This window comes from Leptosomus discolor, chromosome 9, assembly GCF_034619465.1.
Source record: "Leptosomus discolor isolate bLepDis1 chromosome 9, bLepDis1.hap2, whole genome shotgun sequence".
Taxonomy (NCBI): domain Eukaryota; kingdom Metazoa; phylum Chordata; class Aves; order Leptosomiformes; family Leptosomidae; genus Leptosomus; species Leptosomus discolor.
Window position 1 is genome coordinate 27,094,943 of NC_141399.1, and position 25,016 is coordinate 27,119,958.

General features: G+C 48.1%; 2 protein-coding genes across 4 annotated transcripts; both read left to right on the forward strand.

Moving 5' to 3' along the window:
- Positions 1-259: 259 nt before the first annotated feature.
- Positions 260-11,011, forward strand: LOC104347995 (V-set and immunoglobulin domain-containing protein 4). 3 transcript variants are annotated; one of them, XM_086469857.1, is made up of 9 exons: positions 260-324; positions 2,184-2,540; positions 3,164-3,469; positions 4,320-4,388; positions 5,070-5,147; positions 5,440-5,508; positions 6,249-6,362; positions 7,758-7,779; positions 8,876-11,011. In XM_086469857.1, the coding sequence occupies exons 1-9, from the start codon at positions 270-272 to the stop codon at positions 9,072-9,074; spliced, it is 1,269 nt and encodes a 422-aa protein (XP_086325983.1). In that variant the 5' UTR covers positions 260-269; the 3' UTR covers positions 9,075-11,011. The 3 variants fall into 3 exon arrangements, with proteins under 3 accessions (XP_086325983.1, XP_086325984.1, XP_086325985.1); XM_086469858.1 differs by lacking the exon at positions 4,320-4,388 and having other exon boundaries at positions 3,164-3,445; XM_086469859.1 differs by lacking the exons at positions 4,320-4,388; positions 5,070-5,147 and having other exon boundaries at positions 260-327; positions 2,166-2,540; positions 3,164-3,445.
- Positions 11,012-15,645: 4,634 nt separating this feature from the next.
- LOC104348003 (V-set and immunoglobulin domain-containing protein 4) lies at positions 15,646-22,066 on the forward strand. The gene is made up of 6 exons (XM_086470349.1): positions 15,646-15,700; positions 18,319-18,675; positions 19,328-19,620; positions 20,393-20,507; positions 20,974-20,995; positions 21,837-22,066. Exons 1-6 carry the CDS (start codon positions 15,646-15,648, stop codon positions 22,045-22,047), a joined length of 1,053 nt encoding a protein of 350 aa, XP_086326475.1. The 3' UTR covers positions 22,048-22,066.
- Positions 22,067-25,016: the final 2,950 nt, after the last annotated feature.

The window sequence follows — 25,016 nt, forward strand, 5'->3', positions numbered from 1 at the left end:
TTAAAAAACAGAAGGGGAAAAAAAGCATACTCAGCAGGAAATACAAAATAGAGTAGAAGTAATTCTTAAACTTTCCTCTTTTCACCCTCCCTTAGGACTTCTGATCTGCCCACACCTCTGACAGTCATCACTGAGACGCTTTTTTTCTGAAAAAGAGGAAGGAAAAGCCATCAGCAGGCATCCTGGGTTCTTGATGACAGGGAGTGTTCCTGGTTTGGAGAGTGGAGGTCTGCTCTACTTGAGAGGGAGAAGCTGCAGCCCTGGGAAGGATGGCTCTGCTGGTGAGAGCAGCTGTGCTCATGAGTCCTCTCCTCTTCTGCAATGGTGAGTCTATGGAAAGGTCTCCTGTGCGAGGCAGTTCCTTCCCTGGCATTGGTGTGCCTGCGTGTGGTTGTATGGGGGTGGTTCTGTTTCAGGAATAGAAATATGGCAAGAAGGCCAATGTCTTTGCTCGCTGCTGGCTTGGTGTTCAGTTGTTTCAAATCCAGTGGCTGCGGAGTACAGCAGTGTATGATGGCTGTGGAAGAACTGCCCATGTACTTAGAGTACAAAGATCCCATATACATTGTGACGGTTGTTTCAGGGAGCACAACAAGCAGCCCAGCATGAAGGGTCTGCTTAGTATATGTGTTCCCAGGAAAGGGGAGTTTTGAAAACCTGGAGAAAAGGGTAAAGAAGTGTCTACGGAAGCACAGGTTGAGCCCTACAAGTGACAAAAATGTACTGGGACAAAGGCAACAGACCTCACTTTTATAGGAAAATGTAAAGAGTTTTAGACTTCTTTGATCCATTACTTAAGTTGCTTAAATTCAGATTAGTCTGATAAAGCAGTGCCTTTCAGAAGGATAAACAGGCAGTGGAGGAGAGAAACCCATGAAAACTGTGGTTTGCTGTTAAGATGAGGTGCTTCCCAGGAAAGCCCCAAGAGTGTGTGAAGGACAGTCTGATTTATGGCCTTCAACAACTTGTCTTGCAGATCTTATGTATGTGTCTTGAACAAAAGACACATATTTTGGTTTACAGTGCAACTTTTATGTATTAGCCCTAAAAACAGCCTGCTTTGCAAAAAACCAGCCTGCTCCAAGGAGATAAAAGAGGGTGGAGCAGTGTTTCCCCTTCAGAAACTTTACTTGGGATGATCGATAAGGGGGTTTCAGTTGGAGCAGCTACCTAACCTCCCCTATCCAAACGGACAAACCCTGCAGAAGAGGGGTGTTTCTGGACTTGGGGAGGCCCACTCCTTCATCTGCAGGTGTACACTGGACTTGAGAAGGTCCACTCCCTTATCTATAGTGGACAAAACCCCCTTGGAACCCCTAAAATGTTGCATACTGCACCTGTGTCCTAATTATCACAGAAACAGAGAAGAGGAGGGGATAATGTGAACAGGACTCATGAATACTGATGAAAAGGGACAATAAAAATACCAATAATCAAGACACTGGTGTGCACCCACCCTCGAAGCACCAAAGATCAGACAGGACCTGCGAGACATTGCTGGAACCCAGGAGTGGTGATCTCTTGCACTCTCGCTCTCTTTTTCTCTCGCTCTTTCTCTCCATATTATTAGATAGAATTAGGGAAAGCCATACTTTTATCCGATCTGTGAAGTATTATTTTATCCGATCTGTGAAATACTACTACTAATAAAGCGTGTTATTGCTGCCAATTTACTGACCAAAGAGGGTTATTAACTCGCTACCTTTGCCAAGCAAAGGGTCTCTGCCGTGCAGAGAGGATACAAAGGATTCACCTACCCCAAAACCCACCAACTGGGAGGGGAAAGAGTGACATTGGGTGGTGGGGGCAGCTGCCAGCTGCGACTGGGGGGGCTGCACAACTCCACTTGAGACAAACTCCTTCCCTCAGGTCCAAGTTGTCCACTCATTCTGATCTGTGCTCTGCATGGTGTTCACTGGCTTGCAAGTATGAGAGCCAATCTGCACATGTGGCACACACTGGTGAGCTGGCAATCAGGGGCCCCCATCTGCCTTCCTCGTGCCACGTTGCTTTTCGCTTATCCCATCCCAGAACACATCATCCATCATTGTCTACGCTGACTGCCTGTGCTTTTGATTTGGTGGATTCCACTGGCTGATGTTCTCACCACTGCTTCATCACCCAGAAGCTGCCTTCACCATGATTACTTACTTTTAAATTTTCTTTCTCCATTCTTCCTGCAGCTTTTCCAGACCTGGCTGGCCCCAATGAGATCACAGGCATCTGGAGGGGGTCTACCACCTTGCCATGTACCTATGTGCCTGAGAAGGACTTTGTGCAGCAGATGGTCTCATGGACTGTGGTACGTGACCAGAACTCTGGCACCATCTTTCAGAGGGATGGCTCTGGCGACCACATTCTCCTGTCCGAATACAGGGGCAGGGTCAGTGTCCTGAAGGACACCCCAGGGAACGTGTCTCTCCACATCCTGAACCTGGAGGTCTCCGACAGGGGAACCTACACTTGTCAGGTCACCTGGAGAGCCAGCAACAACAGCCTGATAGCAAGAGAGATCACCACTGAAGTGAAGGTTGTTAAAGGTAAACCCAAAAAGGAAGCTGCACAGGAGTGGAAGGTTTGGCTTGGGAAGGCTTCTAGGAAATGAATAGACCAGGCAGGCAGTGACCACCCGCTTCTGATGCAAGAGCGGTGCCAGACCCCGGCAAGAAGCAGCAAATAGGTCAGAGAGAGGGGTTCTGCCCACAGTACTGTGCCCCACGGTTCGGGGCTGGGGGAGGATTTGTGGCGCCTCGCTTACCAGTTTGTCCCTGGCACTACTCATATCTGATGGCTCAATGTTTCCAAGGGACACACACCAGAGGGGAAGTCCCTGGGATATTGCATTGCCTTTCTTTGGCCGAACTTCAGCAGCACGTGCCCAATCTCCCTTTGCTTAGGCAGTGGTGATTTATAGAGGAATGGAGATGGTACCAACCCAGCAGAGCAGGCCTTCATGTAGGAGGTGCAACGGGTGACATAGCTGGTACAGGCACAGCTAAGCCAAGCTTAACCTGTGCAGAGCGGTGACATGAGAGCAGTGCCCCTCTTCCTCCTGGGAAAGCACTGAAAGCCAAAGCAAGAACTGCCATGGCGGGGGGGGGGGTGACCTGCCCCACCACAACCAGGACCAGCATGACCTGGGCCCATCTGCTTTGTCTTCCAGTGGCAGCGACCAAGCCCATCATCAGGGCCGGTGAGCTGGGGCTGATGGTCCCAGCAGGAGCCAGCACCAGCCTGAGCTGTGTGGCCAACGGGTCCCCCCCCATCAGCTACAGCTGGTTCAGGAGCACCCCGGGAGGGGAAGCCCGGCTCCTGAGCAGACAGGCCGAGCTGGTGTGGGACAGCCTGCGGCCCTCCGACACCGGGACGTACTACTGTGAGGCAGAAAACAGGGCCGGGGCCGGGGCCGTGCAGCAGAGCGACGCCGTGGAGCTGATGGTGAGAGGTGAGTCCCCAGAGCCACAGCTGGGTGCAAAACATCTGGAGTCGTTCCGTACAGGGACACAGCAATGGTCCTACTTCCCTTCCCTGAAAAAACAAAACACAAAAAGCCTTGGCCTTCTGCACTCTGAAGCACTTCTCACCCCTGGCTGTGGCTTCCCATTCTTTTCTATTTCCTCTATTCAATTTCCTCCCTCCTCTTTAGCAGAACTGCTCTTCTCTGGTGCAAAAGCGGTTTTTGCATTTAAAATGCATATTTATTCCTCTTTGGCTTTTTTGAAGTTCTTACTGGCTGCGTAGAGCTGCCTGTTGCAGTTTAGCAAGTTTAGATGAGGAATCAGGACTTCATTTTGAGAAGGAGGAACGTATGATTTGTAATTAAATAAGTGAAAAAATCAAACTGGCCCTTGTTCGTTACGACTGGCCACGTGTTTCAGGAAAACACACTGCACTTCACACATATGCTGTGCTCTGATGTACCCAGGCTCTGCAAGACAGTGCATGATGGATGTCTGGTGGAAGACTCGCTGCTTTCCTTGGCTGGTAACTCGGTCATCAGAGCCATGAAGCCTGTGATTGCAGAGCCAAGCACAGATACACACGGTGACCTTTGAAAAAGGCAAAGTGATGAGCTCCCAGTGGAACAAAGGTCATGGCTGAAATGTGGGGGTTTTCATAGCAATTGCATGTGAGAGCGTACACCAAGGGAACAGGAATGAATGATGGCCAACGCTGCTAGCATGCAGTCCCCCACCTCTCCTCTGCATGGTGGCTGGTTCCTCCTGGTCTTATCCCACCAGTGGAGAAGTTCTGTATTGCACCAGCATCACAAACATGGTCAAACTCCTGTGTGAGCCTCTCTTTCCTTCACCTTGCAGATCTGCCCACAATGACAGTGGCCTCTCCGAGGGATGGAGGAACCTCGGGGAGACAGTGCCCAACCACAGGTTGGGGTAATGGCAGTTACAGCTGACAGCAAGGACAAGAAGTTGGGGGAGGGTTTGACACCAGTGCTTAGCAGTGAATTTTGTTGCCAGGGAATACAGTCTTGACAACATTTTATTCTAGTCCACATGCCTCAGTTTTTAATCCAGGTGCTTCTGAACATAGAACATCTTCCTCTCAGTCTCCAGTCCACAGAGGGCTTTTAGCTTCCTCGTGGGGAGGTTGTGTCTCTGATGAGAGGCTCTGGATGTGTCTTAGGGCTGCTGGAAATACCATTTCCAAACTTGTGGACCATATAGGATGTTCTGGATTCTGTTCTTTTTTTAAAGAACTTTTTGCTTGTTTTCTGGACTTGATTGAAAGCTGCTGGAGTGAGAGGCAGAGATGGTGTCTCTAGTGGCAGATAGAAGTGATGCAAAAGCTCCTTCAGACCTGACTGGAAACAGTCTACCTTACCAAGGACGGTTGTTTTGAGGGAGTGCTTGTGATTCCCAGTTAGTTTTTGTGGCATGTGAGAATTCAGACCTGGGCTACAGCAGGTCTGCTGGTGGGAACTTTGTATTTTGGGTTTATGTTTCATTTGAAGTTTTAGTGCCCCACCAATCATACAGCTGGTTGTGGGAATCTGCATCAGTGGCCAGAAGCTAAGGGAAGATGTTGACAATTGTTGACTATTCTTACAGAAAAAAACCAAACGGAGCTGGTGTTCAGAGGTACCACAGCAATCCCTTGGACTCCATGGGTCTCCACCACTATTACAGGTGTGTATGTATATACACTGGATATATTTGTATGTCTATATACAGTTTGTGTAGACATAGTTTATATAGTGTATATACACTACATATAGTATCTCTCTGATGTGTACATATAGCACTGCATACCTGTATATTATATATATAGTACTCATTTCTAAAATTTGCCTGTTTTCACTGCCTTGTAAAGGTAATGGAGACATCTTCCTTTGATGCTACAGCTGTAATCCCAGATCTCCTCATGCTAAAATGAGGACTGGAAATGACTGTGAGCCTCTCACTCCTGTTTATTTTGCAGGTCTGCCCACAACAGCAGTGACTTCTGAGAATGGCGTGGGATATCCAGAAAAGAATTATACAACTCGGAGTAAGTGGAAAGCAAAATAAAGCAACGAATGAGATTAAAGACAGTAGTCAGTACCTTCAGCCTCAAAATCAAATTTGCCCTTTGGCTGCAAATTGTACTAATGCCTGTTCTCAAGGGACCTAGATGATTCATGGTGACTCTTCCAAGACTTCGGGTGGCATTATGGGAAGGAGGAAAAAAAAAAAGCTTTTGTAGTTGGAGCATTCAGAGTTGTTGCTGTGTTCCCAAACACTAGCCCATTTTGATCTTTCTTTTGAGTGTCAAAGCTGGAACAGCAAAAAAGCCTCAGTGTGCAACTTAAGCAGATCTTCTGTACCTCCTCTAGCTTTGCAGTGCCATGGTGGGTTTAAAAATGTTCCAAACACAACTGAACAGTATCCTCGAATGAAAAGCTGAGACCCTTTATTTCATGACACATAGTGCAACTATTCTACCCAGCTCCTGGCCTCAGCCTCAGCATGGAGACTCTGCTGGTTGACTTTATGGCCACAGTCCCTTGGTGAGGTGCATGCACAGAGTCTGGCTGGTTCACACAACTGTGCCTGTTCAGAGCCCTGTGAGCACGGTGCTGTCTGAGTGGGGACAAGCAGGGAAAGGCACATGCGGTATAACCCTGCATGCCCATGATGGGCCAGCTGCTGCTGTCCTCAGGGGAGTGGTCAGCACCATGTAGCTGCTGCTGCTACTGTGACCTGAGGGGGGGATTCTCTGTTTGAAAGCCTTCTGCTGTATTGTTCTAGATTTCCATAGGACTCACCTGTCCCTGTACCTGGTCATCCTGATTGCTGTGGTTTGCGGTGCTGTGGTTTTCCTTGTCGTTTTTCTTATCATTTGCATTAGAAAGCCCAAAGATGGTGAGTAGAATGTTCCGGGAAACTTGAATGTGGCGTGCATGCCCAGCTCAGCTTTACCTTTAAGGGTTTTAGGGAATGGGGATGGTACTGTGCTCACAGCTACTGGGAGCAGCTCTGGCACCTTGTCATGGTTTAACCCCAACCAGCAGCTCAGCCCCATGCAGCCACTCACTCACTCCCCCCATGGTGGGATGGGGGGGGAGAATCGGAAGAGTAAAAGTGAGAGAACTCGTGGGTTGAAATCAAGACAGTTTAATAAGTAAAGCAAAAGCTGCACACACCAGCAAAGCAAAACAAGGAATTCATTTCCCACTCCCCATGGGCAGGCAGGTGTGCAGCCATCCCCAGGAGAGCAGGGCTCCACTACGTGCAATGGTTACTTGGGAAGACAAGCACCATCACTCCTAACGTTCCCCGTTCCTCCCTCTTCCTCCAGTTTTATATGCTGAGCATGATGTCATATGGTCCGGGATATCCCTTTGGTCAGTTGAGGTCAGCTGTCTCAGCTGTGTCCCCCCCTGCAGCTCCTTGTGCCTCCACCAGCCCACTCACTGGTGGGGTTGGGTGAGGAGCCGAAAAGGCCTTGGCTGTGCAAGCACTGCCCAGCAGTAAACAACACAGCCCTGTGTGACCAGCGCTGTTTCCAGCACAAACACGATTCCTGGCCCTGTACCAGCTGCTATGGAGACAATTAACCCTGCCCCAGCTCAAACCAGCATGCTCCCACATCACAGGCAAAGCCCTGTCTCCTCAGGGAAAACCAGCCCCAGCAGCTGGAGTGGAGACCTGCACGCAGTGACCAAGCCCAGGCCAGGGCCGCCAGCAGCGCACACCAGGGGCAGCCGCTGCTCAGTGCCACCCTGGCCCGGCAGTGAATCCGCCTCCGCAGCGCCCATCCCCAGGCCGGTTGCGGGGGGATCTCGGTCTTTGCCCCACCAGGCCATCCCTGAGGCTGCTTCCCTCCAGTCCTCGCGGACACCTGCGGCTCCACTTACCTGCCCGATCGCAGGTGTCGATCAGCTCCACCAGGTATCTGGTGGCCAGTTACTCTTGTCCAGAATAACCTCTTCCTAAACTATTATTTACTGAACTTCTAATGAACAGGAAAATTGTTGGAACGGGGAACTTCTGGTTCCTAAACATAACTTTACCTTTGACCTTGGGCCAGCTATTTCGACCCAGTTGTGCTACAGCTGGGATATGGGTTGTTTCCATTTTCTTGGACTGAATCCTGGGAATAGTAGTCATCACCCACCCAACATGATCTCTAAGGTTCCTGGTTTTGTTCTGCCTTCAGAGGTCAATTTCTTATATCAAGAACAGACATGGTAGAAATTCTTTTTTGATAATATAAATTCAAATTATTGACATGCTTTTCTGATTATTCTTTTCCAGCTCAAGTCTATGAAGTAGAATTGTGAGTATAACCCTTTACCTAACATGTTGATGAGTCTCTGGGGACTATATCAGAGCAGAAAAAAACAAACGCAAATGGTGTTACTTGGCTGTCCAGAAGAACAACTTCTTTAACAGTGTGGATGAAGAGGTTTAAGTTAGTTCAGTAGTACATTGTACTGATGACCTATGGGCTTTCCACATCAACACACAATGGATGAACACAGATCTTCTCCTTTGCAATATTAGAATCATAAAAATGAGCGAGAGCTGTTTATTAACTCCTCAGCCCAATGAGGCCTATTGAAAATCAGTGCCAAGGATAAATTCCCAGTGTTTTTTTCAAATGCGAGGAACAGGAATTCCCCTTCTAGAGAGCTAAGGCTCCTGATGCACAGATCATGTTCTGATTTATCCCTGAAATACCCTTGGCTAAACTTGCCTCTTTCAATCATAGCTGTGGCAAGAAGTTATAGCTATTTCTAAACTCAGGCTTCAGAATCCTGATCTACTTGTAACCTATGGAAGCTATACTGAAAAGCCTAATGATCCAGTAAAAACGTACGAGGAGAACCAGTTATAAATTAAAGTGCTGATGACTTGAGTACCATGGTAGAACACGCCAGTGGTGTTTGCCTGGGCGCTGTGCCTCCCAAGCAGTTTATGAAGTAGCATGTTAGGTAACAGTTGAACTCTGAGCCACTGAACAAATGGTGATGGCATTTCTCCTCAGAGGGTTTACCTTCACTTTAAAGATACTAGATGTCATAAACCACGTGGTGGATGTGGGCTGCGTTCAGTTCGCTATTTACCGTTCCTCCACCACTTTTATCTATCTATCTATCTTGCAAAGAGAAGTTGCCTGGTTGTGCAGTTCTCAGAAATGATGGTAATCCTGTGTTGCTCACACATCTTTTGCTGCCTCTGAAACTCTCCCCAGATTGGAGGCAATGCTGCCACCTGGTAGCAACAGACAAGATTATTTCTTTCAGACTACTGTCATAATCCAATAGCCCAGGTTTACATGGGTTTGAATCACAATCTTGCTCAAAATCTTGATGGCCAGGAGATGTCTTCTTTGGTTGCAACTCTTCTTTCATATTGTATTTTGATTTCAGCCATACCTCGAGAGCAGCAGCTTCTTCAAGGTGTGAAAGTACAGCTCACTATGAGGAACCCATCTCCTCCACTGAAAACCACTATGAGATGGAGCCCTCTGAAAACAAAAGATCTGAAGAAATGGATGTGAAAAAGAATGACTATGACTGTGTTGGAAACACCCAGGAATCTGAATATGAAGTAGGGGACACTGCATGAGAACCAACAGTGCTCTACAGGTAACAGCCCTGAGGAGTACCTTCATCCAGCCAAAATTTGTCTTCCTATTCACCTTTGCCTCCTCCACAATTTGTGGAGCCTTCATGATCTCTGCAGTGAAAATGCAAACCTCTTCAGGAGCTTCAGTTACAGACTGCTGTAGAGACCTTCTGAGTTTTCTTTTCTTGGTTCTCCTTCACCACCTCTGTAGAAGGCGTATGTAGTGTATGCAGATCCCAGGCTAAGAGCACTACACTAAACTTGCTGCTTTATATGACCAAAACGATCTGTGTTCGCAGCCTTCGAGTGCTGGGAGTAGAGCCAGCACCAAGAGCTGCTCAACATCCCCATCATCTTTGGGTAAGAAGCACAGAATGAGGCTGGCCTGGGAATGGGAATTTCTCCTCCCATCTGCCAGAGTGCTGCCTAGGTGGTAAGGTGAAGAAGCCCTTCAAGAAACACTCAAAGCCAGATTAAAGCCAGGATAAAAGCAAGAACCTTACCACACTAGGAGCAGCAATACAAAAAGAATAAATGTCCTTTGCACCCACCATACTGTACTCACTATGCCTTTATGCATACACGTTTTCTATAGTTTTGGCACTGGACAGCTTGGGCCATTCTGACACTGCAGCAAGGCGTGTTCTTTCTGAATTCACCTTCTCTACTCATTCTTTAATGCATGTTTAGAATTTGAAAGAAATTATATACTCTTCCATAAGTTTGTGGATAGGATTGCTTACACATGTCTAAATTATTTTGATATTAATATTTTTGCACTACAGTCTCATCTTTAAAATGCCAGCAAGCACTCACCATTACAGCTCCTCAGTAGATACTCATGAATTACCTTCCTCCCGGCTTAGAAGGTCTGAAGTGTAAGTAGGGAGCTGAAAATCTTCGTTATTTGTAATTTCTACCTCCCTAAGTAAATCTATAACATGGACACTGCAGAGTTATGGAAGAACCTTTTTGTAACAAGTGATATGGCAATATCATGTCTGATGAAAAGCCATGCAGACAGATGTAAAACAAAAGGAGTGATCAGAGAGGCGAGGGGGATATCAGTGACACAGATACAGGACTAGTGGGCCCAAGATTTGCTGGTTGTGCTCGGGAAAGATCTGCAGCTGCAGTTCTCTGCAAGCATCAGCTCAAAATTCACCAGCATTCAAAAAGAGTATTGGGTGCTATTAGGAAAGACGTTACAATGAAATAGAAAACAGGATTGTGATACTGTCAAAACCCATGGAGTGTTTCCGTCTTACATATGTGTGTAGGTGTCACCTCCTGAAAGGGTTTAACAGAGCTAGAAAAGTGACTGAGAATGATAATAAAGGATGATTAGTGTCATGAAACTGCTTCTATGCAAATGCATTATACTTTCTCAGCTTGAAAAAGCGAGAACAAGGCAAAACAAGCAAAGTGACCAGTGCGGAGAAAATAAATAGGTATTACTGGTGTACGGTTTGTTCAAGGAGAAAATGAAGCAGACATCAGCTAAAATTATCTGGTTGTGCTTTTAAAAGAAGAGAAAAAGTACTTATGTTATGCAATACAGAAATAAGTGTAGAACACAATGCTATTCATCCAGCGCTATGAAAACCCAAAGTACACAGAGGTCCAATGAGAACTTAGAGCAATGAATGATATAAATGTTCATCAAAATTCACAAACGGCCAGGCACACTCTACAGGTACTTATCAGTGACCTTATACTTTCTCCCTGAATTTCCTGTACCACAAGTTTTATGCTTCTTTGTCAGGAACATACTTAAAATCAAGGGCTGGGAAACCTTGACTTCAAAATGGAAAGGGAACAAACAGCACCTTTTGTTGGTGATGATGTCTTGGAAAAAATTGTCGACAGTTACATGCAGCTTATTGGAAATGTGGAGAAGCAAATGAAAATCATTAAACTTCAGGACTACAAAGTTAGTAGATTTTGTTATAATTCCCTTTATTTTGCATATAAAAGTGAGTGTGCGTGAATGTCAGTGTGTGCCCAGCAGCTACACTCCTAGGAGCATGTTAGGTCCCTCTACTTGAAAGCGGAGGAATTACCGTGAATCCACTGGAGTTTGGGATATATTTTGGTGTTGCGTCAGGTGTTTGTAGGCTGTAGTCAGCCACAGTTTAGGGAACATGCAGAAGTTGAGCTTCTGAGCTTCAGAGCTAATGAAATGAGGCGTTTAGGATGTGAAAGAAAATGAGTTCTATTAGGAAGAGCATAAAAAGCCCATGAAGTCTGACAGTCTTTCTTCCTAAGCAGGAAGGTGAGGAGGGAGGAAAGCTGTTGCAACAATATTGCAAGGTACGCAATTATTCCTAAAAGGGTTTTGCGGAGAACAGAAAAATCATGACTGAATAGTGTGTTAACGTGATGACAAATTGACAGTGTTGAAATTTTCTGGGAAACTGTCATGTTTGCTCAATCTTTCAATTCTAGATGAGGTTGCAGTTTTTGGAGCCCTGCAGTCATGTTCTCATTCTTTAAAAAAGGGTTTTAAAAAAGTGTGTGTGTGTGTGTGCGTGCGCATATGTTTGGTATGAGGAGGGGTGAAAAAGGAATGTCTCTGTTACTGGAAAGCAGCCCACCTGTCTCAGCTCCATCCCAGAAATAAACTTACTGCAATAGGAATATGGGGCTTCAGTGCTACGTGGAGCAACTGGAAAGCAGAGGTACTGCGAAGTCAAGTGATAGGGTGAACATCCAAGCAAAGAGGCAGTCATGACATGTGCTGCTTGGAGCATAAGTAGAAAAGAGCTTGTCCTTTCTGTAAGTGGTGTGATGGATACAGCCATCCAGACCAGTAGACCTGGCTCCTCAAGAAAGAGCTGAACAACGGAACGGCAACGCAGCCAGCACCATGAGCTCTTCCCTCCCTGCCTGTATTCCACCACTGCTGGTCTTAACCTAGCTGGGAGAGACCCTTTGTAGTGTGGTAGGCTGAGGCAGTTATTTTAAGCAATGTCAGCCCTGCTGTCAGCTCTCTCAGGGGTTAGCTTGCTTTCCTGTCTCCCTTCATCCTTGTTTTCAGAAAGAAATTGTGGATTTTGCGCTAGATGATGAAACGCCCCTAAAGGTTCTAGGAAAGTCAAAGTGTCATCAAGTCGAACCAAGACACCCAGCGTGTCAGTAAGCATGCTGGGTTTGCAAGGTGTGTGTGCTCGGGTGGGAGCAGAGTAATGCTTGACACACACAGTGTACCTCAACATGACTGCCTTGGCTACCCGAACGGGGACTTGGCTGCCCGAGAGGACGCGCAGTGCTGTTCATCTGAGGTGGTGCAATGTGGCCAGAGGTCCAGCCTGAGAAGAAGCACTAAGGCAAGACAGAGGTATGGAGACAAAGGGCTTTCCGAGGAAGGACAGGCTGGTCACAGTGCGGTCTGTGCATATCAGGCATTCTTACTGTTGACACTCTATGGACGATGGCTGTCAGGTATCCCACAGCTGTGCCACAAAATCAAAAAATAATTCCATTCCGGTTGCATTGCAAAGCCACAGGCAGTGCAGCTGTACAAACATGGATAAATAGCTGGACAACCACAACCAGGAGCTGGTGATGTTAAGTAAAACTGTTTTTAAGGCAACCAGTAAAAGGCAAGCTCATGAAACTGGAAAGAAACCCATGAACTAGTTTGTGTGTTTTGTGTCTGCACATGCTGTGGGACAGCTGGACAATGCAAGGCAGGGCTGGGATCCTAACTCAGTGTGGGGTATCGCTGGCAAAAAGGGCAGTTGCTGTGCACCTTGTGCAGCACATCAGTGGCATACAGCAGCATGCCAGGAAGACAAACAGGTTAAGGCAGATCTTCCTAGACCAGCACTTGTGTTTAGCAAAACCAGAGCTCAACCAGCCTCCATGGAGCCACTAAAGGAGGAACTGGGAAGCTTGCAAAGGGCGAGTATTGTGATATCAGTGAGGCTACCAAAAGCACAGGCAATGTAAAATCTGTATTGTTCTAATAGCTGAATTTGTGAAGCCTGTCTGTAGCACCAAGTAGGAAACGAACACTCAGATGACACCACATAAATGGGTCCCTTTCCTAGTCCTAGGAAGTACTTACAAGGATTTGGCTGAGATAGTGGGTAACCCAGAACTGATGTAATTGGCCTGGAAATTCCTGGGAAGGGAAGCTAATTCTCAGAAAAAGCACTTGTATGTCCCATTTCTGTCACACAGGCCTTGAAGAAGATGCTTGTTTACACTAAATTTCTGCTTCTTTAGGTGGAACAAAGGTCATGTTTTCATGACTGTCTGTACGATTGTCTGGTGTATATGAAAGAATTGTGGTGTACATGGCTGTAAGGCTCATACAATTAGCTTCTGTGGGACATCCAAAAAGTACGTAGTAAACCACAGTATATTTAGTGAGATCTGTGAGTTGGTTATGGCTGGACCAAATAAGAATGTCTCAAGTCCTGCAGTAAAAATTGCCTTTTTTTTCTGAGTGCAGATGGTTCAAAAAGAGCACTTTGAGACCTTTCTTCTTCAGTTACCTACTTTTTGGTGGTTTGCTGAAAGCTTGGTACCCCCTTGCAGGCTAAAAATCATATTTCATCACCAGGAAAATTGTAGCAAACTTCTCTAGCCTCTGACAGACTATGCCAAAACATGTATGAGTATAAGATGCAGGCTCTGCAGAGCTGGTCCCTGTGAGTAGGGCCTGAGCTCCCATCTGCACTCAGCTTCAGGGAAACAGGGACTTTACTGTGCCACCTCTATTTAGCCTGAGATGTATTAGTGGAAACTGCAGAACAAAGAGTCATACTGGTCACACTGCCTGAGCTGTGATACTTGAAGAAATGATGCTTGAAAGTGTGCCATGTCCAGTTCGTGGAAGATGGGTGCCTGAGGCGGAAAAAGCTTCAGGGTGCCTTACCTGCCTGGCACTGTAAGGGAGAAAGCAACAGATTCAATCCAAAGCACTGAAATAAATACACTTCATTATAACAAATCAGGTAACTAGCCATAATGTCTGAGACATTAAAGGCTTTTTCTTCATTTGTTCAGATGCAAAACTATGAGGAGTCCCTCTATTAAGAAAGAAAGGGGCTGACCTTGTGACTCAGGGAGGAGAAAACCAGCAGCTACATCTCTGTCCCAGGGAGAGAAAGATGTCATGTACATCACATTTGAGGAACTACAGTTTTTCATGTTTGTTTTAGGTAAACAGTCATTTTTATCCTATTTTTATGTTACAGCTCCAGGAAGTCTTGCATATCAGTTCAGAAAGTAGTCATATCAGCAGTTTTAGCTTGGGTTTTCAGCTTGTTCCAGGACATGTTCCCCAAAATCCAGCTTCCTTTAAAGTCCTTTGAGTAGGAGATAGTTTGTTGGGCCCAGTTTCTATCACCAGTCACAGGCCAGGGTGTGCAATGTGCAAAAGGTTGGGTTTAAATCATCTCTCTGAAAATGGACTCATATTCACTCCTTCACTCAGCAGAAATGTGTACCAAGATAATCTGTGATGCTGTGAAAATGAGAGCACCAGGCAGTGACCATCTGATCGCCAGTAGGTGGTAAAAGCTCACGTACCACTAAGTGCTGACGACTCTGGCTTGTTAACCTTTCATTTCGCCACGCACCTTCTCCATGGCCCTGGTCGATATAACTGCATCTGTAGCTGCACTGCAACTGGGCACAGTTTCTGGGTGGGTGACAGAAAATTGAGCTTTTGCAGGGAAATTCCTATCAGACTAAAGAGCAGGATGTTGGTTTTTTAACACCTCTTCTCCACAAATCTTCTGTTAAAACAGAAAAAAGCAGTAGAAGTGGCATCCCAAGTTTTCTGGTCTAAAAGGCTCAGACTGGTGAAGAAACTAGGGCTGGTTGTCTTCCTCACTCAGGTCACAAACTGACCTACTCAGAAGGTGAGCAGGGCTGCCCATAGTCTATTACTGCAGAAGTTGGTGGAAGGACTGAGTACTGTCAGCAGGAGAAGACACTAAGGAAATGGAATTGAGCATCAACATGTTGGTCTCTGCCTCATGCTCCTGCATGGTGTTAAGTGAGTCAGCACACTCACACCTGTGCTTTTCCACTTCTGGATGCCCAGTTTTGAGCCCTCGTGGTGCGATGGAGAGAGATGCTGAGCGCTCTGATGAGCAATATCATCCCACACAAGTCAGGGGGAACTGAATTTGTGCTTCACAAGCATCCTCAAGTCTGCTTTCCCTTGCTACTGTGTGCTTGACTGTGTAGTCACCATAAAGCTCTTTCACTGTGAAGTGAAAACAAATGTGGAATGAAAGAAAAAAAAAGAAAGAAAAAAAGAAACACATAATTATGAAGAATAATTAAAAATATGCACAGTCAGAAAAGTCAATTGAATGACAAGGGTGGGGACAGGGGAATATGATACAGAATGATCCTTATAGTCTTTGTCCATCCTTTACCCTTCACCTAAGTCAGCAGTGAAACGGACTCGTGATACTTCAGAAAGAGGATCCTAGATGACAAAGGACAGAAGAAAGGGAAGTCTCACTTGCATTCTGGTCCCAGGAGCGTGGGGTGTCTCCCAAAAAGTGCAGGGAAAGGAGGACGAGCCTGCAGTTCTGGTAGAATGGGAGAAGTTGTGTGGATAGCGGTGTTTGCGACGGCTTTCATCAGCTGCAATGGTGAGTAAATGCTTCAATGTATACGAACGAAAATCAGAGTACTAAGAGGGTAAGGAAAATCTTTTGAATTACAGTGTCTTAATTTTTAAAAAATATCAAGTGTGGAAAGACTTTAGTTTCTTGTATGAAAAAATAGTGCCTGAGAATTGACAAGAGTCTCCTTTGGTATCAGATACAACAAGGTGCTTTTAAGAGTGGAGCAAACAGGTCAGTATTCGGCAAAAGGACAGCTCCCATGCTCCAAAGCAAGAACAAAACAAAACCCTTGGAGAGGACCTGCTCTGGTGTGTTAGCTTCCAAAACAGTCTTTGTGAAGCTGGATTATGCATTATTCTATAATTTAATAATGCATCAGCATTGTTCTGCTAGCATGGTCCTGGGGAGAAGAGGAGCTGTAATTGCGAGACTAGGTGCAGGCACACATGATTCCCCTTGGTCTCTCCTGAACTGCTGACTCTCTGGGTGCACTAGGAGAGGTGATACTGGAATCTGCTTCCGTTCACATGTCCATGAGACACACTCCCAGGGCACGTATGACACGGACACCAGCAGAGGAAGGTTTTGGGAAACAGGAGAGAGGTGCTTTAACAAGTTGTATACAGAGGCATAGAATTGTTCCTCACATTTAGAAAAACAGGTTGAAGAATGTTTCCCATTTCATCGTATAAGAACAGCTTTGCAGATTTCTGGGATCTGCCTCTGAAGCAACTTATTTGGAATTAATGCAGCCGCACATAACCCATGCCTTTCTGTGGAGGAGGGGAAAGGGGGAGTGGGATAAGGGAGCATGGGCAGAGGTGAGCCAAGTCCAGCTAAATTCAGGTAATTTGCTACTTACAAGAGGCACTTCCCAGAGGAGCTGTGGTTTCAGTGGGCAGACAGCTGGAGAGGCTGGGAGAATGAGCTGGGTACTACAAAATCCTCTTCTCCTGTGCCCAACTGAGTGCTTGGCACGTGCTTAACTGATTGAACCAGGTATGATCCAAGAAATCTACGTCAAATCTGAAGTTCTCTAAGGCTGAAGCAAAAAGACTGGGTTTGGTCCACCATTCCTGTTCCACCCCAGTACTTCAGAACTGATCCCTAAAGGCTCCTGCCCACATGGCACTTACATGCCACCAGGACAGCTGGTGCTGGCAGGTTAAGAAGGATGATGCTCAGCCATTTTAGAAAATGAGCCAGAACATGAGAGTTCAATACTTTTTTCCTTTATCATGCGTTATAGATAACGCAGATCCCTCTGATCAGTCTTCTAATCCCTAACATAGCCCTTCAGGTTTTTGCCTGGTCCAGCTCTACTTCCCTCCAGTGGGAGAATTCACATTGTTTGTCTGGAAGACTGCATCCCAGTTTAAGAACTGTCACTGGGAGGAAATTCTTCTTTTAAAAATGCTGTCTCAGGGATTTTCATTTTGCTGAGTTTCTCCCATGCCTTCCAGTCAGCTCTCCTTTGGAGTCATCCCTGCTAATGTTGAAATTGGTCATAGGCAGAGTGCAGCTGCTCCGCAGGGAACCAGTGGAAGCTGGCAGCTATTTCATGGCACACACCAACACAAAACAATACAAGAGAGATGTTTAAACAAAATTGTGTCCAGATGAATATGCTGGATAGCAAACATACTTGAACTTGAGTGCACCAAATGCCTTGAGGGTATTTCTGAGCAGTCTTCTAAATAGCTTCCACCCTTCTTAGTTTTTCTTGGTGAGAGTCTGTGAAAAGAGGAAGAGGAGAGATGGAAAACCTTTAAAAACTGATACATCAAGGAACTGTTTGACTGGGACGTGAGATTTGCAGAATGGAGCTGTGTCTGACCTCTCAAAGTCATCCAATAGAGGAAACCCAAAGCTCCATGTTAGAAACAAGCTTCCACTACGCTCAGCCCCAGCAGTCCCCTCTGCTGTCCCCGTGGACACAGATCCACAGATGCTTGCCTTCCCCCAGCTGGCACATCGTGCTAGCTTCAGGACAGGCTGTTGCACAGAGGAGTGCTCCTCCCCACACAGCAATACTGCTGGGTCCCGTGAGCACCAGGAATGTTGCATAAAAAGAGTGACATTAATGAATGCAAATGTGTGGCATTCATTGTTAGTTGTAGTGAAGCAGTAAACTTGCTTTGTTCATCCTTCCTCCCATATAGAAGGCAGAAGTCAACACTGCAAGTGGTGTTGTCAGAGCATCCTGTGTCAGTGGGGGGAGGCCATTGCTCTTTGACTCATCATGTGCAAGTGTAAGTGGAAAGCCAAGCAGCAGAAGCAGGGTGTAAAAGCTGGGGATAGGGAGCAGGAACAAGAGATGCTGCTTAAGGTCTTGTGAAGACTGTAGCTGTGATGCTGCCACCAGGAGCAGCATTTGTGCCCCTCTGTAGCGAGAAGGAATTGAGAACTGGCAAGTGACCAGAGAGAAACAATAAAAATAGCCATGAGGTCGAAGCAACTGTTCACTTCCCCATGCTCAGTGAGGTGGGGACAGGCCCTGGTTTAGCTGGCTGTGGTCTACAGCACATCTAAGATGTGGCCACATGCTGGCTTCCACTGCCTGGCGATTCCCGTCTATCCTAAAGATGTTCTCCTCTTCTGCTGCATTCTTATTTCTTCCCTTCAACTGTTGTTCCCTGCAGCCCTCTTGGATCTATCTGGTGTCCACCAGGTCACAGGCACATGGATGGGATCCACCATTTTACCATGTACCTACATGCCCTCAGAAGATTTCGCACAGCAAACACTCAGCTGGAGCATGGAGCGAGACTATAGCACCTCTACCATCTTTCGGAGGGATGATTCTGGTGACCACGTCCTGTTGTCTCAGTTCCGAGACCGGGTCAGTGTCCCAAAGAACAGCCCAGGGAACGCCTCGCTCCTCATCGAGAATCTTGAAATCCCCGACAGCGGACACTACACCTGTCAAGTCATCTGGAGGTCTAAAAACAACAGCTTTATAACAAGGGAGGTGACCACTACGGTTAAAGTTGTCAAGGGTAAATCCAGCAATAAAGCTAGTCTAATCCACAGAGAATGTAGGAGAAGCAGGAGCTAGTGGGAATAGTCTTTCACATGATACTGTCTACCCACATCCAGGCTGGGTGTTGAGGTATCTTCCTCCCTTGCTGTGTTAGCCCTTCTTCTCCACTCGTGAAGGTGTAAGGATGGCCTGGGGAAGGGGGATCAGTTAGCACACATCCCAGTCTGGATCTACTGATGGGCCACTTGAGATGGGGGCCATATGGTGCTTGAGATAACATCCAGGTCTGGTTTTGGTTTTGTGCAGGTAGCCAGCATCTCTGTGGTTCTTGTAGCAAGTGGGACAGCAAGTGGGGTTGTGTTAGCCAAATCCGCCTTCTCCCCTTCCCGAGCACCCTCAGCGTGTGCTAGAAAGAACTGTCTTCCTGCAATGGGGGCACCCACTCAACAGAGCAGGACTTGTATGATGTGGCATAGCTGGTGTAAACCTGGCTTTAGGCATGGGTGAACTGAGCTTAACCTGTGCAAAGTGGTGATATGAGAGCAGTGCCCCTCTTCCTCCTGGGAAAGCACTGAAAGCCAAAGCAAGAACTGCCATGGCGGGGGGGGTGACCTGCCCCACCACAACCAGGACCAGCATGACCTGGGCCCATCTGCTTTGTCTTCCAGTGGCAGCGACCAAGCCCATCATCAGGGCCGGTGAGCTGGGGCTGATGGTCCCAGCAGGAGCCAGCACCAGCCTGAGCTGTGTGGCCAACGGGTCCCCCCCCATCAGCTACCGCTGGTTCAGGAGCACCCCGGGAGGGGAAGCCCGGCTCCTGAGCAGACAGGCCGAGCTGGTGTGGGACAGCCTGCGGCCCTCCGACACCGGGACGTACTACTGTGAGGCAGAAAACAGGGCCGGGGCCGGGGCCGTGCAGCAGAGCGACGCCGTGGAGCTGGTGGTGAGAGGTGAGTCCCCAGCTCCTCATCTCCACTGCACAAGGCTGCGGCAGGCAGTTTCCTCTTTCATAGCAGGATCAGACCTGTAATGCTGAATAAGAATTGTTTAATGATTGCCACCAAGAGGCCTCCACAGGGGCTGGCATCCTCCCTGCTTCAGATCGTGCCTGATCACGGTGGGGTCAGGAAAATGCCCTCTGGGGCCAGGACTGTGCAGGATGGGAGCCTGGCTCCTGGTAGGGCTGCCAGAGACCCCCAGGATGATGGCTGGGGACCAGCCAGGCCTGCCAGGGACCCCAGGGCAATGGCTGGGGATGTGGGGATGCCCGCAAGCCTGCTGGCAGAACACACGTAGGATGACGCGTCAGGGACAATAATCCAGCTTGTCGCTCCAAGAACAGGTCCAATGGGTGCTTTCTTTCTGTCCACCTCAGACGTGCTCCCCTGAGGGAGCCAAAGCTGTGTGCTCGTCCAAGTGGGGCAGGCAGCTTCAGGGCTGGTGGCCCCGGTGCCCTGCCGGGGGCGGTCACTGCCGGGGCTTCGCGGGGCGGTCACTGCCCAGGTTTCCTTTGTGATTCTGCCCGAAAGGGGCTGGAAACGCCAAGGCTGCCCTCGGCCGCGGCCGGGCTGGAGCTGCACCCGCAGCTTTCGCTCGGTTTTAAGGCACAAGGGCGCGGTGCGGCGCTCCCCGGCCCCGGGCTGGGCGGGGCGCACCGGGCTGGTCCCTCTCCCCCCGGGCCGGTCTCCCCAGGGGCCGCTGCCGCAGCGCTCCCGCCTCCCGCAGGTCCCGAGGCGGCCGCGCCACCCCCGCACCTCTACGCGCTGGCGGCCGCGCTGGGCGGGGGGGCGCTCGGGGCGCTCCTGGCCGCGCTGCTGCGCCGGCGGCGACAGCGGCGGAACAAGGCGGGTGAGCGGCGGGGAAACGGGGCGGGGAGGCAACGGGCCGGGCGGGGTGGGCAGCCCTGGTCCGACGGCACGGGGCGGGCGGGACGGCGCGGCGCTCGCCATGGCTTCATCCCCGTCAGCCCCATTAACCCCATCATCCCCCATCATCCCCATCGCCCCCATCATCCCCCAACGCCCCCATCATCCTCCATCACGCCCATCATCCCCATCACCTCCATCACCCGCCATCATCCGCCATCATCCCCATCGCCCCCATCGTCCCCATCACCTCCATCATCCCCATCAGCCCCCATCACCCCCATCAGCCCCATTGCCCCTATCACCCCGTCAGCCCCGGCCCCAGCTGGTCCCTTCTGGGGAGAAGCAGGGTGAGAGGGGGGGCAATACCCGAGGTTTTTTCTGTAGCACGTTAATCATAAATATACATTGATGCACACCTTTGATTCCTCTTTTTTTTTTTTTCCCAGAACCTGTATATGAAGTTGCTTTGTGAGTACAATTTTTCACCCAGGCCATTGAGAAGACTTTGAGGGCACCCTTTTCAAAAAATCTCTTTGCTCAGGGAAAGGCCAAAGATGTCTTTGACTTGCGGGAGGAGGATCTGAATAGCTTGACAGTCTATTTAGTTGGTAGCATGAGGACGTTAATATTTTAGTGCAGGGAGGCAGCAAGAGTCTGTTCGTTAATATGTTGGAATAAAACAGAGATATTCTGGGTCCTTCACTCTGCCTTGCAGATGCTGTGGGAAAACTGTTCTCTGTAGTAAATTCCCACCATTATTTCACAAAGCAAAGGACAGGAATTCGCAGCTCTTCCCTTGAGATAAGTTCCTTCTGTATGTGCCTTTCTCTTTAAGAAACACATCCCAGTTCCTATCCAAGTATTATTTGGTGCAATTCCTATTTGCTTACAATTATACAAACGTATCTTCTGCCCTGTCCTAATCTCAACCTTTAATCCCTTGATGCTAGTTTCCTATACAGAGACACGCTTTAGCCATCTGTAGCCTCACACATTGCCGTTTTTCCCAATTATTACTGGTAGTTACTTTCTAAAGGCTAGACTATCTGCTGGTAACTCTTTTCAGTATAACATGATAGTGCCATGAGAGTTTATTGTACCAAGGTTAACTGTGTGTTGCTTCTTTTTGATGGGTAATTCTTTTAATGTTACTTTCTAGTGTCTTTCAGAGCCTCCCAGGCCCTCACTAGATTAATATAAATTTTGCTGTTCCACAGATTATGTGGTAGATCTCGGTTTTGCCTAATATGTAAATCAAATGACTTCTGATTTAGTCATCCTTCTCCATAATGTCTCTCTGTTGTTTCAGCCATAGCACTGCAGATGTCACGAGACTGGAGGCTGATGTGGAAGTTCCTGTTGAGTGTCTATACAAGGAGAAAAATTCTAAGACTGAAACATCCAATGACACTTTCATCATGAAGAACAACAGTCATGACAGAATATGCATCACGAAAAGTCATGAGTATGAGAACCTTGTGAATGCAATGGAATTAGAATATGAGATAGAAAGCATTTAGTAGAGTACCAGCTGCTCCACGTGAGCAACCGTGCAGGGCTGCAGATACTGAATGGTACGCTTTACCAAAGGGAACCTGTCTTCATGTATGCCTTCTGCTCTGGTAACTATACCAGGCTTACTGCTTGCTTTAACCCAGGGGATCTGCATGACCTTCTTGGGCTTTGGCAAATGAGGCTTTGCCCTTTGGTGCAGAACCCCTCAGCCAAGTGGTTATCTACCCACTTTGATGGAGCGAATAATTTCTGGGCAGTCTGAAGGGCCAAGGTGAGGAAGAGAGGATCTGAAGGAGTGGAAACACAAATGTCTTTAGCCTGCAAACCATGATGTAGCCAGGTGCAATGCTGCTAGCCAGTAACATTGGCGAGGTGTATTCTCACGTACATGTTCCCCTGTTAGGACATCTCAGACTGTGAGGAGCCAGGGATTGTGCTGGAAATGGATGTCCTCTGGCTTTTACAGCTCGACAAATACTGTTTATACATCTTGCTTGTCCTTCAGTCTTTTTTGTTAGAGCATGGTAAAGGGCCCACAGAGGGGATGTCAATGCCCAGGAATGTCATTTTTGCTATCAGACTGGAGCTCATTGCTTAGAGAAAGAGGGAATGGCCCTGTAGGTGATAAGCCTCCTGACTGCCACCCCCTAGTTTTCTCCTGGAAAAGCAGAATTGGTGTGGAAGGAAATGACAGTATTTTATTTTTACAGTGTGGGAGACAGAGGCATAATAAAATAGAGAGAATTTTGAGGCATTTGGAATAACAATTGAGCAAGGGACCTCCCCAGATGCAACAGACTGACGCTGATTCACTCTCTGGGACGCGAGTCAATCTGTCTGAGTATAACAGATATTTGTGCTGACCTATGTTATGGGGATGCTCTGAGCATTCAAGTTTGTAAAACGCCTTGAAAAATGCTTGATTAGCGCAACATATTTTCTTTCCCAGGGTAAATACAAAAGGCTTCACAGGATTTTGTTGCATATGAACTCTGACTTCCTTGGTATTTCACCAAGGGGTGTGTGCGGGGTGGGCTACCCCACCTCAGGTGCAAAGCATGAGAGACACCACCCCACCCCCCCCCCCCCCATCATTTTTCTGTTGCTTGCAAATTTATGTTTTTCTCTCGGTCTTCTGATTTAATTCTGCAGAACAGACAGGTGTACAGTCATGGCCACGGTTTGACTTGGAAGTGTGACTCGGGTTTCCCTTTTAAAGAGGAGAGGACAGGAGCGGGGCACCAAGACAGCCCACACCAGACTCCTTGCATGACTACACCTCACTGCAGCCCCCAGAGCTAGGTGTTAGTGTACCAGTGCTGCCTGCCAGGTGGCTCCTGAGCTACAAGGCCATACTTTGCATTTCCAAGGTCTTCATCTCAAGCATCAGGGCTGAACTATACTGCCTGTAACGCAAAACCCATCACTTCCATTAACCCTGGATTTTGTGCAGTCCTGATGAGGACCCCCCAGACTGTGAGCCCAGTGCTAATGGGGTACAGGCTTTGCTGTGGGGTGTGTGGTCTGTCACCACTGCTTAAACCCACCCCAGGGCATTCCTGGATCTCTGGCAAAAATAGGAGAAAAGTCTCCAGACCTAAACAGGCTGGAGAGCTGGGTGGGGAGAAATTTAATGAAACAGAACAAGGGCAAGTGTAGAGTCTTGCATTTGGGAAAGAGCAACCCCACGTACCAGTCTAGGTTGGGGACTGAGCTGTTAGAGAGTAGCGTAGGGGAAAGGGACCTGGGGGTCCTGGTGGACAGCAGGATGACCATGAGCCAGCAATGTGCCCTCGTGGCCAAGAAGGCCAATGGCATCCTGGGGTGTATTAGAAGGGGTGTGCTCAGTAGGTGAGAGAGGTTCTCCTCCTCCTCTGCTCTGCCCTGGTGAGACCGCATCTGGAATAGTGTGTCCAGTTCTAGGCCCCTCAGTTCAAGAAGGACAGGGAACTGCTTGAAAAGATCCAGCACAGAGCCACAAAGATCATGAAGGGGGTGGAACATCTCCCTTATGATGAAAGGCTGAGGAAGCTGGGTCTCTTTAGCTTGGAGAAGAGAAGACTGAGGGGTGACCTCATTGATGTTCATAAGTACGTAAAGGGCGAGTGTCAGGAGGATGGAGCCAGGCTCTTCACAGCGATGGCCAATGACAGGACAAGGGGCAACAGCTGCAAGCTGGAGCATAGGGGGTTCCACATTAACATAAGGAAAAACTTTTTCACTGTTGAGGGTGACAGAGCACTGGAACAGGCTGCCCAGAGAGGTGGTGGAGTCTCCTTCTCTGGAGACATTCAAAACCCGCCTGGACACGTTCCTGTGTGACCTACTCTAGGTGGTCCTGCTCTGGCAGAGGGGTTGGACTAGATGATCTTTCGAGGTCCCTTCCAACCCCTAACAGTCTGTGATTCGGTGAAAAGTTCTTTTTCATGAAAGCAGCAAGGCTGCGTGCTTAGCTGTTCCTGCCTTCAGCTGAAGTGCATTTCCTGCACTACGCTGTTACTCAACAGCCTGTTTTGCTTCCTCATTGTTAATCTTACATGTGCTGGTGGTGCTGGGGTGCTGCTGCAGTGATCTGCCCTCCCTGTCTGTCCAGGCAGCATTCCTCTGTCCTACAGCTTTGGCAGGCAGACCGGGGCAGGGAGGGGGGATGCCACCCGACTTTAGCAAAGTGAATTTGTAGGGGGAGTTACTGGCTTTTATCAAATAGTCAGTGCAGCTGGGGGAGCATGGGGAAGCAGATGAGCTCTGGGTCCTCCTCCTTGGCACTGACTTGGACCCACATGGTTTTTGTCTCTGCTGCTATGGATCTTCCCTTCCCAGGTCAGCAGCCTCATAGCAGGTTCATGTGGGTTTTTATGGCTGCGCGCTGGGAAGAAGAGCCTCACTTTTACCTTTAGTGCTCTGAATGACAGTGACACTTCTTCAGGACATTAGGTGATTATCAGGCAAGATCAGAGAGAAAAGTCTCCTGCCC